Source organism: Muscardinus avellanarius (genome assembly GCF_963383645.1).
Source record: "Muscardinus avellanarius genome assembly, chromosome: 6".
In the NCBI taxonomy this organism is placed as follows: domain Eukaryota; kingdom Metazoa; phylum Chordata; class Mammalia; order Rodentia; family Gliridae; genus Muscardinus; species Muscardinus avellanarius.
In genome coordinates, this window is record NC_137791.1 from 28,716,923 (window position 1) to 28,729,332 (window position 12,410).

General features: G+C 32.3%; 1 protein-coding gene across 1 annotated transcript in view; it reads right to left on the reverse strand.

Moving 5' to 3' along the window:
• Window positions 1-12,410, reverse strand: part of PDGFC (platelet derived growth factor C) — a gene marked incomplete at both ends in the record, with an annotated part of 207,419 nt that overhangs the window by 84,629 nt on the left and 110,380 nt on the right. Inside the window, one exon of the mRNA XM_080697941.1 lies at window positions 3,876-4,071. Coding sequence (XP_080554067.1) covers window positions 3,876-4,071 — 196 coding nt within the window. The remainder of the gene's footprint in view (window positions 1-3,875; window positions 4,072-12,410) is intronic.

The following is a 12,410-nucleotide window of genomic DNA, read 5'->3' on the forward strand; positions in this document are numbered from 1 at the left end:
ATCCTGTGACCAAGAAAATTGCCAGACTTGATGTAATAGTCCTACTGACTTCATCTCACAACTAAAACATGCATTCTGTTAAAGTATATTTGGAAAATAAAGAATATTTGGAAAATTATTTATCTAAAGCAAATTTAATATTCAAACAATCATAGATGAGAGGGCCATATTATTTATCCTAAACACAACTAATAAAATTTCATAAAATACAATATTTTCTTAAAAAAGTGTGTGTTCAAAAAATGCTTCGATAGGACCTATGATTTAAAAGAAGAAAGTAATGGATTTTTTTTTTAAATCTTACAGAAAGAAGGAAGGAAAGAAAAAACAAATATCTTCACTGAAAAATTCCAAGAAGTGAAGCTTGATAATCCCATTTCTTTGAGGGCAGGTTAGATTGAGTTACATAACTCTAAATAATAGAATATGAAAGAGAAATAAATGACATTATCCTGGGAGAAATCCCAGAGACAATGCTAATCCCAAGTCATCATGGTTAACACCATCCTTGGTAAGTGGGGATGATAACATGGACCTTAAAGTATAACAAGGGCATAGGACAGACAACCTCAATGCAATCATGAGAAAACATCTGTAAAATATCAACTAAGAGGCATTTCACAAAATACCTGTCCAGTACTCCAAAACTGTGAAGCCGGTAAACACAAGAAAGGACAGAAAAGGAATATGAAGTGCAGCAAATGCTAACATCCAACTGAAGTCTGTAGTTTTGTTCGTATGTTTTACCACTGCTAATTTCTAAGTTACGCAAGTGTAACGTGGTCTTAAGAGATGTTCACACTGATGGAGCGCAGGTTAGGAGTATCTCGGAACTTCCTGTATTCTCTTTGCAATACTCTGGAGATCCAAACCTATTCTAAACTTTAAATTATTTTTAAAAGGCAAAACATCTAAAATTAGAAGGACAACAGATGCCTAGCAACACAATCAATAGCCTAATATCAACTAGAAAAGTAAAAGAATGCAAAGAAGGAACCCCCTATCAATCATGTGTTTTTGGCCTAAGTCCAAAATAATTCCAAGAACAATTTTTAAAATAAACAAAAAAGCTCAAAACTTTTGTTGGATATAAGGTTAGCACTAAAAGTACCTGATTACAATCTAGGCACAATGGTACAAGTCTGTAATCCCCAGTACTTGGGAAATAAGACTAGAGGCTTGCTGGTCAGAGGCCACCCTCAGAAACTTAGCAAGATGCTGTTTCAAAATAAAAAGGTCTAGGGATGTTCTCAGTGGGAGAATGCCCCAGGATTTAATCTCTACTAACACACACACACACACACACACACACACACACACACACACTTCTATACACTAGCAATATATTCTTAGAAAATATATTTCAAACCAAGATGTTTAGTAACAAACTATAAGAAATCAAGAAATAGATCTAAATAACAGATGTGCAATATCTTCACAAAGAAAAAATTTAAATAATATAGATATATAGGAAAACCCTCAATAAAAGGAGAAAAGTAAAAATCTTAAGCATCAGAGTAATAATTATTAAAATTATGCCAATTTTTTCTTATATGGTATTATAATATATGCTATAATATATAATCATAATATATAACTAGAACATATTATATTTAATATGTAATTCAAAACTATTAGACTAACATCTGCAAGAGTTTTCAAGGAACTTTACATTCTAATTCTAAAGAATATACTGAAAGGCAAAATCTCCAAGTTGTTCTAAAGAAAAAGAAAATGAGGTGAGACTTCCCTACCATAAGCTTCTATAATATAACAAGTAAAAATGACAGTATCATTCAATTAATACAGATACTATGGACCAAAGAAATAGAATGCAGTCCAGAACAGATCAGATCATACATAGAAACTTAACCTGCAAACTAACGGGTTCTTCATATCTTTGGGGGAAGTACTAGTATTCAAGAAATGATGAAGGGATGCTACTGGAAACCCATGTAAAACCTTGACCACAGGAAAAAAAATTCCATTCGATCACGAACTTAAGTTTGGGAGGAAAAATGTAAATAGCAACACCTAAATAAAAACCAGACAAAAGATACAAGCCACATTTCACAGATATCAAGAGGTGAGAGTAACAAGAATGAAAATTTCTCAATCTCATTGATACTCAAAAATTAACTTCAACTTAGTGAGGTACAATTTCATATCAAACATATGATCCAAAATTGAAATAAATACAAATGAAAAGTTGGTGAGAATACTGTACATTAGAAAGTTTTATGTATTGTTGGTAGACAAGTAAACTGGTCACTTTTAGTGTCATTTTAATAATTTAACTCCACCTGGTGAAGGTGAAAGTATAAATAATATCACTGTCTATCATTTTTATAGATTTATTTATCTTATATTTCTGCGCAAAGAGAACTTGAAACAAAGCAAACAGTAACTAAAGTAGAAAAAATAAAAAAGGTGACTAGTTATACAATGGAATATTAGACATCGAGGAAAACAAATGACCTACCCTATATGTATCAACACGAACTAATGATAAAACTATTTTTATGTTTTGCTTCTTTTGAAATTTGCATAAAGTAAAAAAATAAAATATATAGTAGTAATCTACTGAATATATATACTATATATATGATATATATATGAATATATATATATATATATATATATATATATATTCCAAAATAGGCAAAGTGTTTCTTCTAAGGAAATATGTACATTTTAAAATACTATAGAGAAAAGGAGGAGAAAAAGTTTTAAAAAAATCAGGACACTGATTATATTTTAAGAAAGAAGATGTAATTTGGGAGTAACTTAAATGAGTTTTGGGAAAAATGTGTCTTATTATTTGTTTAGGTACAAAATATGAATGAGATCTAAGGCATCTACACCACTTCTGTGGTCTCTGATTCCTTATCTATAGAATGAAGAGTTGAATATCAGAGTCTTCTAGGATAGTCATGGATAGAAGAAATGAGAAAAGAAAAGTATGTAAGCACTGAAGATAAAAGTGTGATGACAGCAAATACAAAGTTTATTTTATCTGCATTGAAATATTTATCTCTAATTTATGATAAAATGAAAATTCTCTTTTAACTTGTATATCAAAGAGAAAATAAAGAGGCCTGCAAAGAAGTTCAAGTAAAATATTTTCATGGCACACAAATGCCACTGAAGTGAAAAATCTTCAATAAGACCACCCAACCTTGACAAGTGTATTCGTTGGGGATTTAAAGGGTAATATTTGTATGACATACAGTAGGTGGTCTTTTGCGTGGGTGAAATATCCCAGCTGACTTTACTTCACAAATGTTGCTGGGAGAATCATGATTAATTCCTACCTAATACATAAGGTTAGCCTAAAATTCAAATTCTGCTTTCAGAACTGCCTTTCTTCATTGTGATAAAATATTTGAATGTCTTAATCCTGTGTGTATACATGTATCACTTTGTGTACCTAGATAATACAACTTTTTAATAGCTCATTCTTTAGCTTATTGATTTGGCTGTTAGGAGGCAAAAATATAAATTTTTTTAGCACTAATGGCATTTTAGATTTTCTAGCACAGCTGCATTCTTTTATGTACTTTTTATTCTCTATTTCTTATTTTAAATGATTTTAGTCTCTATATATAGATAGTTTACCAAATAATTATCTCAAAAGATTTAGAGATTCACAGAAAGAATAAGTCTTCATATATGTACATGTCTTTTATTTTAAACAAATACTTCAAATGAAATAGAGAAAAAATTAAATAGAGTTTAAATAATATCATAAATTTCTTAGAACACCAGAAAGTAAAAGAAAACAAAATAAGGTGCCATTTAAAATCACATCAATGCCACAATATGAAAGACAAGTGTTGTTAGCCTCTGCTGGAATTCCAAATACGAGGACTTACTTGCATATGTCGTCTTCTGGATCCTCCAGCCCAAACCTCTCATCGAATGTAAGTTGTATCCATACATTTTCCTCTACTGCTACTAATCTCCAAACCAAGACCATATTTCTTGGATAAGTATGAGGGAACCTCGGGCTGTGAATACTCCCATTAGTGGACACAGTGATGATTCTCTCATGCTGGGGATCTTGAACTCCTGAAGCAAAAACATAAAGAGACACTTAAAACAGAATTTCAAGAACTATAGGCTACAAAATAAAGGTTTTTTTTTTTCCTATTCACATTTCACCCCAAACAAGTGCTGAGTATGCTTTATACTATACAAACCAATCACCACTATGTTCAAAACTTACAAAAATAGATTAATGTTATTGAATAAAATTCTGCATGTAGTTATATCTGGGAAAATATTTGACAGATAAATGGATAAAGAAAATGTGGTATAAACATACAATGGAATTTTGCTGAGATAGAAAGAACAAGATTATATCATTTGTAGGAAAATGAATGGAAGTAGAGAATATTAGACATAGTGTGATGAACTAGTCTCAGATATTCAAGGGTCATACATTTTCTATCATATGTGGAAACTAGAGAGAAAAGAGAAAACATAAGGGACCTTAGAAAAATGAGGAGCAATAACAGTGAATACTGAAAGGGGGTGGGGAAGGGAGGTAGACAGGGAGGCTTGAGGAAGGAATGGTTCAAATAATGCTATGTCGATATGTGAAGGTATCACTAGCAATCTCACTAACAGATAGAGGAGGAAGGAAGGGGAATGGGGTGGGATACACAAGAAAATGTACCAAGTGCTGTGTGCACATATGTTTGTATACCCTTGAACCTTGCTATAATGAATAGTTACAATATACCAATAAAAATTAAAATAATGAAAGTTTAAAAAAGAAAGCAAATTAGTTTTTTTAAATATACTCACTGAAGAGTCAATTACCAACTCTTTTTGGGAATCCTAAAATGGCAATAAAGCCTAGTTAAATCCAAATCTCCAATAAATTATCAAATATGAGCCACAGTATGATAAAAATGAGCTTGGTATAATTTTACATTCAAACTGGGTAAGGTCTAATAGGGTGATGTGTGCATGTATGCCTCTACCATCTTGTACTCCATTCAGATGTACGACTACAATGCACCAATAAAAATAATTAAAACCCCACAAATAATTATTAAAGTATCCTGATTATAGAATAACTGTAGAGCTACAGTGAATTAATAATGTAAAGGCTTATACTAATTTTATATATGACAAATATAAGGTAGCTGAAGAAAACAAAATGTGAGAATAAAACAGAGGTAGAAGTAGAATAATGAAGCAGGATGCTATCAGCTTTCCTCACGGGTGTGTGGAATGTCAACCCACACTCCTCACCATATATCAGGAAAAGCCTTTTTCATGCTCTCCACTCTGGTTTTGTTTTTTATTTTTCTTTTATTTTCTTTTTGTGGTTTTGAGAATTGAACCCAGGAAAAGTCTACTTCCAAGTTATACCCTATTTTATTTTTTATTTAGAAAGGTCTCATTAAATTGTTTAGTACTGGGATTACCAGCATGCACCACTATACCTGGGTACCTGCTTTTCACTCTTAGTGCCTGAGCTGTAACACTGTTAGTTTCTTTAATAACAGCTTATTATTTGGTCCTATAACTTCTGGGAATAAAAGGTATTCGACACAATTTCAAAGTTTTACCTGAACTGGAACTACAAAATGAGCTTGAAAAGTAAAATCATTTCTCTATTTGTTGTTACATGGAAACTAGTTAGCACAATATGAAGATATTAAAATATAAAGAAATTTGCAGGACCTCTCAGTGCCCAGTGCCTTAATACACTAACATGATTTTGAATTTTTAAGTGGAGGGTATAGTACAATGAACCTTCCAAGTTTATTAGAGATGGAATATTTTTACATCTGTTGAAGTAAAATATTATAAATCTGTTAAAACATGTTGCTAATAACATATTTTTCTTTTGATTAGAATGTGGGGACAAAATGGCGGATGGTAAATTAGTATTGATAAGAAAAATGTGTTCTTACAGCCACCTAATACAGTTAATAATAAGAAGAAACTCCTAATGATATTCATATAATGAGTAGTCATTTACCCACTCATGAAACCCAAGAATTAAATGGTTATGGTCTTTAGCCCATGAGTGTCCACTTCAGTATGCTAAATTCCAATAAGAAAGAAACTTTTAAAATAGCCTTTATTCAATTTCCAACATAATTTTACACATTTATAAACATCCTAAACTGTATCCCAAATATATAATAGAGTGCTCATGATAGGATATGTGACCCTTAACTTTTGTTGCACCTTTTGTACACTCATCATGAGAACAGTTGTAACCATAGTAATTCCTTACTACTTTTTATGACTGAGAGATATGCTGTACAGTACCAAGCATGTTTACAGTACAATTACAGAGGCATAAGGATGCCATTTTTCACCTGCCTCTCCCCCAAAATTCAGGCTCTTAGTTATTAACAGAAAAGGACAGCTCTCATCTTATTCACTTCATCTGAGTATGCTCCATCCCACTGAGTAAGAGATCTAATAAGTTGAATCACTTCATTTTAAACTCTACATTTTCCTCTCTCTTCTTTTTTCTTTGGATGAGAATTTTCTCCTCTTCTCTATGCTGCATTCATTTTTCATAACTTAATTCCCCTTTACCCATCGAATTACCTAGTCTTCTGTTCCAAACCGATTATCTTGAAACTCATTAATTTCACACAGCAGTCTCACTTCTGTTCTGGTAGAAAGAATTCTAAAATGACCCAAACACCCCTTGCCCATGTTCAAACCTCCTTCTTTCAAGTGTGTACAACCTATGGCTTGTTGCTCCCATGAAAAAGGTTAGTTGAGTCTAGTTAATCAAAACATAAACAACTGGAGTGGACTTCAACTAATTAAGTGAGCCCATAAAAGAGGCAAGTCCTTCTTAAGCTCAGGAATTAAGTGGAAGAGGGATTCAAATGGAGAAATTCTTTTTCTGGCTTTGAAAATGGAGCAGAATAGGTGCTACAGAGCCGGGGCGTGGTGGCACACCCTTGTAATCCCAGCATTCAGGAGGCTGAGACCAGAGGATCTTGTTTCATGGACAGCCTCAGCTACTTAGTGAGGCCCTCCGCAATTTAAGTGAGACCTTGTTACAAAATCAAGAATAAAAAATAGGGCAGGGGTTATTGCTCAGAAGTCAAATGTCTCTGGGCTCCATCTCTAGACCCGAAAAAAAAAAAAAAAAAAAAAAGAATAGGTGCTATTCTAGAGAGGTCTCTAGAAGCTAAGTGTAAACAATGACCAACAGCCAGCATGAAAACAGGGACCTCAGTCCTAAACTCCAAGCCAAGCAGGCTGGAGAAGCTGAGATGCAGAGTCCTTTCTAAGGCCTCTGGAGAGGAGTGTGGTCTAGCTCCTACTCTGAATTGAACCTTGTGAGACCCTGAGCAGAACATCACACATGTCCTGTGCATTTGACTTGTACAAATGAGAATTAAAAAGGAGACTTTAAGTTCCCTTTGTAATAACTAGTTATCACTATTTCTGATAACTTATGTGCAGAAAGCTGTCTGACTACAGGTTTTTTTTTTTAATATTGTCCTCAATTTTCAGTGTTAATTACATCCACACCTCTATTGGTATTAATGTTAGTCAAAATATGCTAGCATTATTTTCAACTGGTAAAATACTTGTATTTCAAGAATATTACTCTGAGAAAAATTGTTCAATTTAAAAGAGATTTAGTTGTTACTCAGACTCTTATTAAGACTAAAAAATTATATTTTTTCCATTAATTACCCAGCATAATTTTAGCATTATAGTCATGATTTAATGACATAATTTAATGCTGTCTTCCTTCTCATTGCCTAAATGTTTCTGGGCAGTAAGCAACCTACACAGAAATGTTCCCCTTTACTGAATGCTAATATCTGATACTGCTATGAGGCTATAATAATTTAAAGTGATTGCTTTTTTTAGGTACATAAATCATCACCAGTATATCTTGAGATTAATTCTTCCCATACTGATAAATTTCTTAAAAAACTGATGATCATTATCTTTTAATATTAAGTTCATAAGCTCAGTTTTCAAATATTTCTTTCAAAATTAGCTACTATTCTATGGTCTTAATTTCTTCAATCATCTACATTTTTGAGATCTATTTGTAGTAGTTGCTTATGTTTTGACAACTAATATGTTAATAAATTAAATTTTACAAGCATATTTATTAAAACTGAATATCTGTCCACAGAGTCTCAAAACAAATGACTAAACTTCACAAATAGAACAGAATTTACTGTTCCACACAGGATCTGGAAAACTGCATGGTTACTGAAAGACCTGAATTCTATTTTTATATGTTCAATCACAAAAGCTCATGGCTACAATGCATATACTTAAATTTGTGTTTACATATATTTTCCTTTTAATTCATAACTTCATTAGACTATAATTAAACATAATTTAAAGACTGAAAATCTAGGCTCTGTTTGTGGTAAAAGTATTTGTAAATTTTCTTTTAAGTGAAATTGCTGCTCTCAAAGATTTCACCTCAGAATGCAATGAGGTTTGCCACCAAACACATATGATTGTAGCAGATGACTATAAAAGTTTTATGTAAATCTCAAGCAACAAAGCCTATAATCAAAAAGAAAAAAAGAAAAAAGAAAAAGCAACAAACATTAAGTTCCACCAAATTAAGACTTTGCATTTATAGTTCTCTTGTTCTAACAGTCATATTTTCAAACATATAACTTTACTAGCATTTGAGGGATGAGACAAGTATATAGTATTTTGTGACTATTTTAATGACGTTTGTTTTTCCCGTATCCAACCACATACTAAAATTAAAAAAAAAAACAGTGAAATGAAACACATTTGTAGTCAAGTCACTACAACTGAAAATATGATCTTGGCAATATATAATAAAACAAGAATAAATCTTGTACATCATACATAATAAAAAAGAAAATAATATAAATGATATTGTTTTAAAATTTTAATTATATACAATGTCATATTTCTTATCCCACCCTTCCTTAAGGGAGAAGCACAGAAAACTAAAATGAATAAAAAATAGATTAAAAAGAAAAAGAAGAGAGATTAATAATGTGAATACTATAAAATCACTGTCTAAATATATCACACATACAATTTTATAGGCATATTACAGATGCATATATTAAATCAGTTTAGCATTAAAATCAAAGCAATTCCAAATATTAACCATGAATTACTTCCTATTGTGCCTTTTTTTTTTTTTTTCTTTTTGGTGGTACTGGGGTTCTTGGAAGCCCTTCTACCTCCGGGCTACACTCCCAGACCTATTTTTACATTCTTGTTTGGAAACAGGGTCTCCTAAGCCAGCGCACACAGCTAGCTTCAAACCTGCGTGATCCTCCTGTCTCTGCCTCCCAAGCACGGGGATTACAAGTGTGCGCCACCACGCCCGGCCGTATTGGGAATTTTAATGGTTTATTTATTATAGATGAAAAATAATAGTTATAAGAAAATTATAAAACTCAATAAAACTATGGCACTTAAAATGCTATACTCTAATAAAGATAATACTATAAAGAATTATGAGATAACATATAACTCATAAAGAAAGATAAATCACCCATGTTCTCTTTGCTAATTTTTTAAGTAGACATTAGCAGAAAATGACTATAGAAATGATAATTAGGCAAAAAGAATTCGATCTCCAATCTTGGTTGAAGTTTGGATCTCTAAGAATTCTCCTTCTGTTTCACAAAGGCAAGACTAGTAGCAACTTGTCACTCCTAAACTGGTGGACTTTCCTGGTATCCCATGAGATGGTTAATGTGTTTACTTTTGAAAGCATGTTGTTTTCAAATTGTGTAAAAAGCATTCTATTAAAAGTCAGTACAGCTATTCCCAATCTTCATCTGATAAATATGGAAATTCACCAGCCTTATTGTACTTTGCTCTGTTCACTTTTTTTTTTACTTTTCATAAGCCTTCATTATCCTAATCTTGCTAGCTTATTTATATAACTAATTACCAAATTTTAATTAAAATCCTATGGAAGAGTGTGTGTCTGAATATATATGTGTGTGTGTGTGTGTGTGTGTATACATACATATATTTGCAGACATTACATATATTCATTTACTCTATGAGCTTGTACCATTTTGCCTAGAAAATCCAGAAGAATTTAATTTTTTTGTGGTACTAGGGATGGAACCCAGGGACATTCTACCTCTGAACTACACCCCCAGCCCTATTTTTTTTATTCTTTATTTTGAAACAGGGTCTCACTGAGTTGCAAAAATCCTCAGTAAATAGCTAAGGCCATCCATGAACCACGATCCTCTGGACTCAGCCCCCCGAATATTGGGATTACAAGCATCCATCACCACGCCTGGCTGAGAGTTTAATTCTAACCTTATTTAATTTTGTAATGATATACTTGAACTTCACAGCACTAGCAAATTGAACTCCATGGATTCAATCAATAAAAGTACTTTACTGCCGGGTGTGGTAGCGCATGCTTGTAATCTCAGCGCTTGCGATGCGGAGACAAGAAGATCACACAGGTTCGAAGCCAGCCTCGCTGGTTTAAGAGACCCTGTTTCCAAATAAAATATAAAAAATAGGTCTGGGAGTGTAGTCCGGAGTTAGAAGGGTTCTTACAGAGTATAATAATAATGTACTGGACAGAAAACATAGACTTTATTTTTTTGTTTTCTCTTGGGTTCAATCTTTCATTTCCCAAATCTTTAACACAATATCAAAATGAAATAAAGACAATCAACAAAGCTAACTTTGTCTACCTCCATCTCAAATTATTTACAAATTGTAAGAACAAATGTCAACTAAGGAGAAATAAAATAATGGCTAAGTAAACCACAAAAAACTAATATAACCACTTAAGATATGCCCAATTGAGTTTTTTAAACTTTTCCAGAATATAGTTCTTTTTTTTTTTCCCCAAGAAAATGAACAGTCAACAGTTACGTACTGAGAATGTATCATATGGCAGAAACCATCCAGGAGCTTAGGACATCAAAAACTAAACAAACGCTACATTCTTAATGTGATCATTTCTAGGTCTGTAACTTAGTGCCATTCCTAGGACAGGCATAAAGGAACCTAATATTCAACTAACAAAATCCAGTTCAGATGAGACCTCTCTGAATCAATGATTCCCATTAATGTTCCACTAATGTTACATACATTTTAACCATAATGGGTTTGTTGACCTTTTTTTCTTTTCTACCGCACTATAATTTCCAGAAGGCAAATAGTATTTTTTGAAGTCCATAAACAATTTTATGTATTATTTAAATATTTAATTATTAATCTAAGTTTCCCAGTACTGTACAGGATAAGAAGAGTTCACAAGGTATAGCCCCCAATTAAAGTCTCTGAATTCACATTTCCTATACTACTTGAAGTTCATTTGTTATAACCTATACATACTTCCTAACAGAAATTGATAGACCATAGAGTTCTAGCTCATAATGGAGACTTTCCATTTTCTTAATATGTCTTATTTTTAAAACAAAACATATTCTACAATTTTACCACTCTCAGAGAATGCCCAGCTGCAGTAATGATTTTATTTAAACTTTGAAATATAAATCAATTGATGATAAAAATCTGCTATTTTTGGCAAGTCACTTGATATCTGAGATTATTTTTATAAACTAGAGACAATCACAGATTTGTCTGAAAGTTCAAGTGATATTATATTTGTATAAAATAATCACAAATATATAAGTGAAAGAGAAACACTGTCCATTAAATTCTAGTGTAAATAAAATAAGAATGAAAATTTATGACTGAATATTAAGTTCCCTGATATAATTGAAAAGAAATATGTTATATAAGACATAATGCAAAACAGGTCATAGGTATAAAGATTTTAAGTTCACAACGATCAAATTTATTAAGCATGAAACACTGATTTGGGGGCAATAATTTAAAATTTCTGATTCACTTCTATGGGTTGATTAAAAAGGGAGGAAGAAGTACCTTTTGTAGAAGCTTTACCAATTCCTGATACTATAATTTTTAAAGTTTAAAAATCTCTTGACTACAATGAAAAGTATAAGAATTGATCTGTTAGCCTAGTCTCAAACTATGACAATCACGGGAAATAGGAGCCTGTGTTCACAAAAGTGCATAGCAAAGCTTCCTTATGCACTGAGGGAGAGTTAAAATCCTGAACATCTTCCAGCATCCTCCATCACTATTGTGAAGCATCTCTAGATGAGGTTGGCCTGACACTGCTACTCCTGCATGGATCACTCTAATCGACTGATCAGAGAGAATCCAATGTCCTTTTTCAATATTTGGAGACCAGACAATTTGAGGCACAGTTCTAATATACTAGAAAAAACACATAACAACTATGACCATTTAGCACGATAATGGAATACAGTCTGATAAAAATGTCAGGGCACAAAAGTAGGCAAATACTTATTTGTGTAGACAAACATGGCTCAATTCCAGCTGGACTCACACAATAAACTCACCCCATC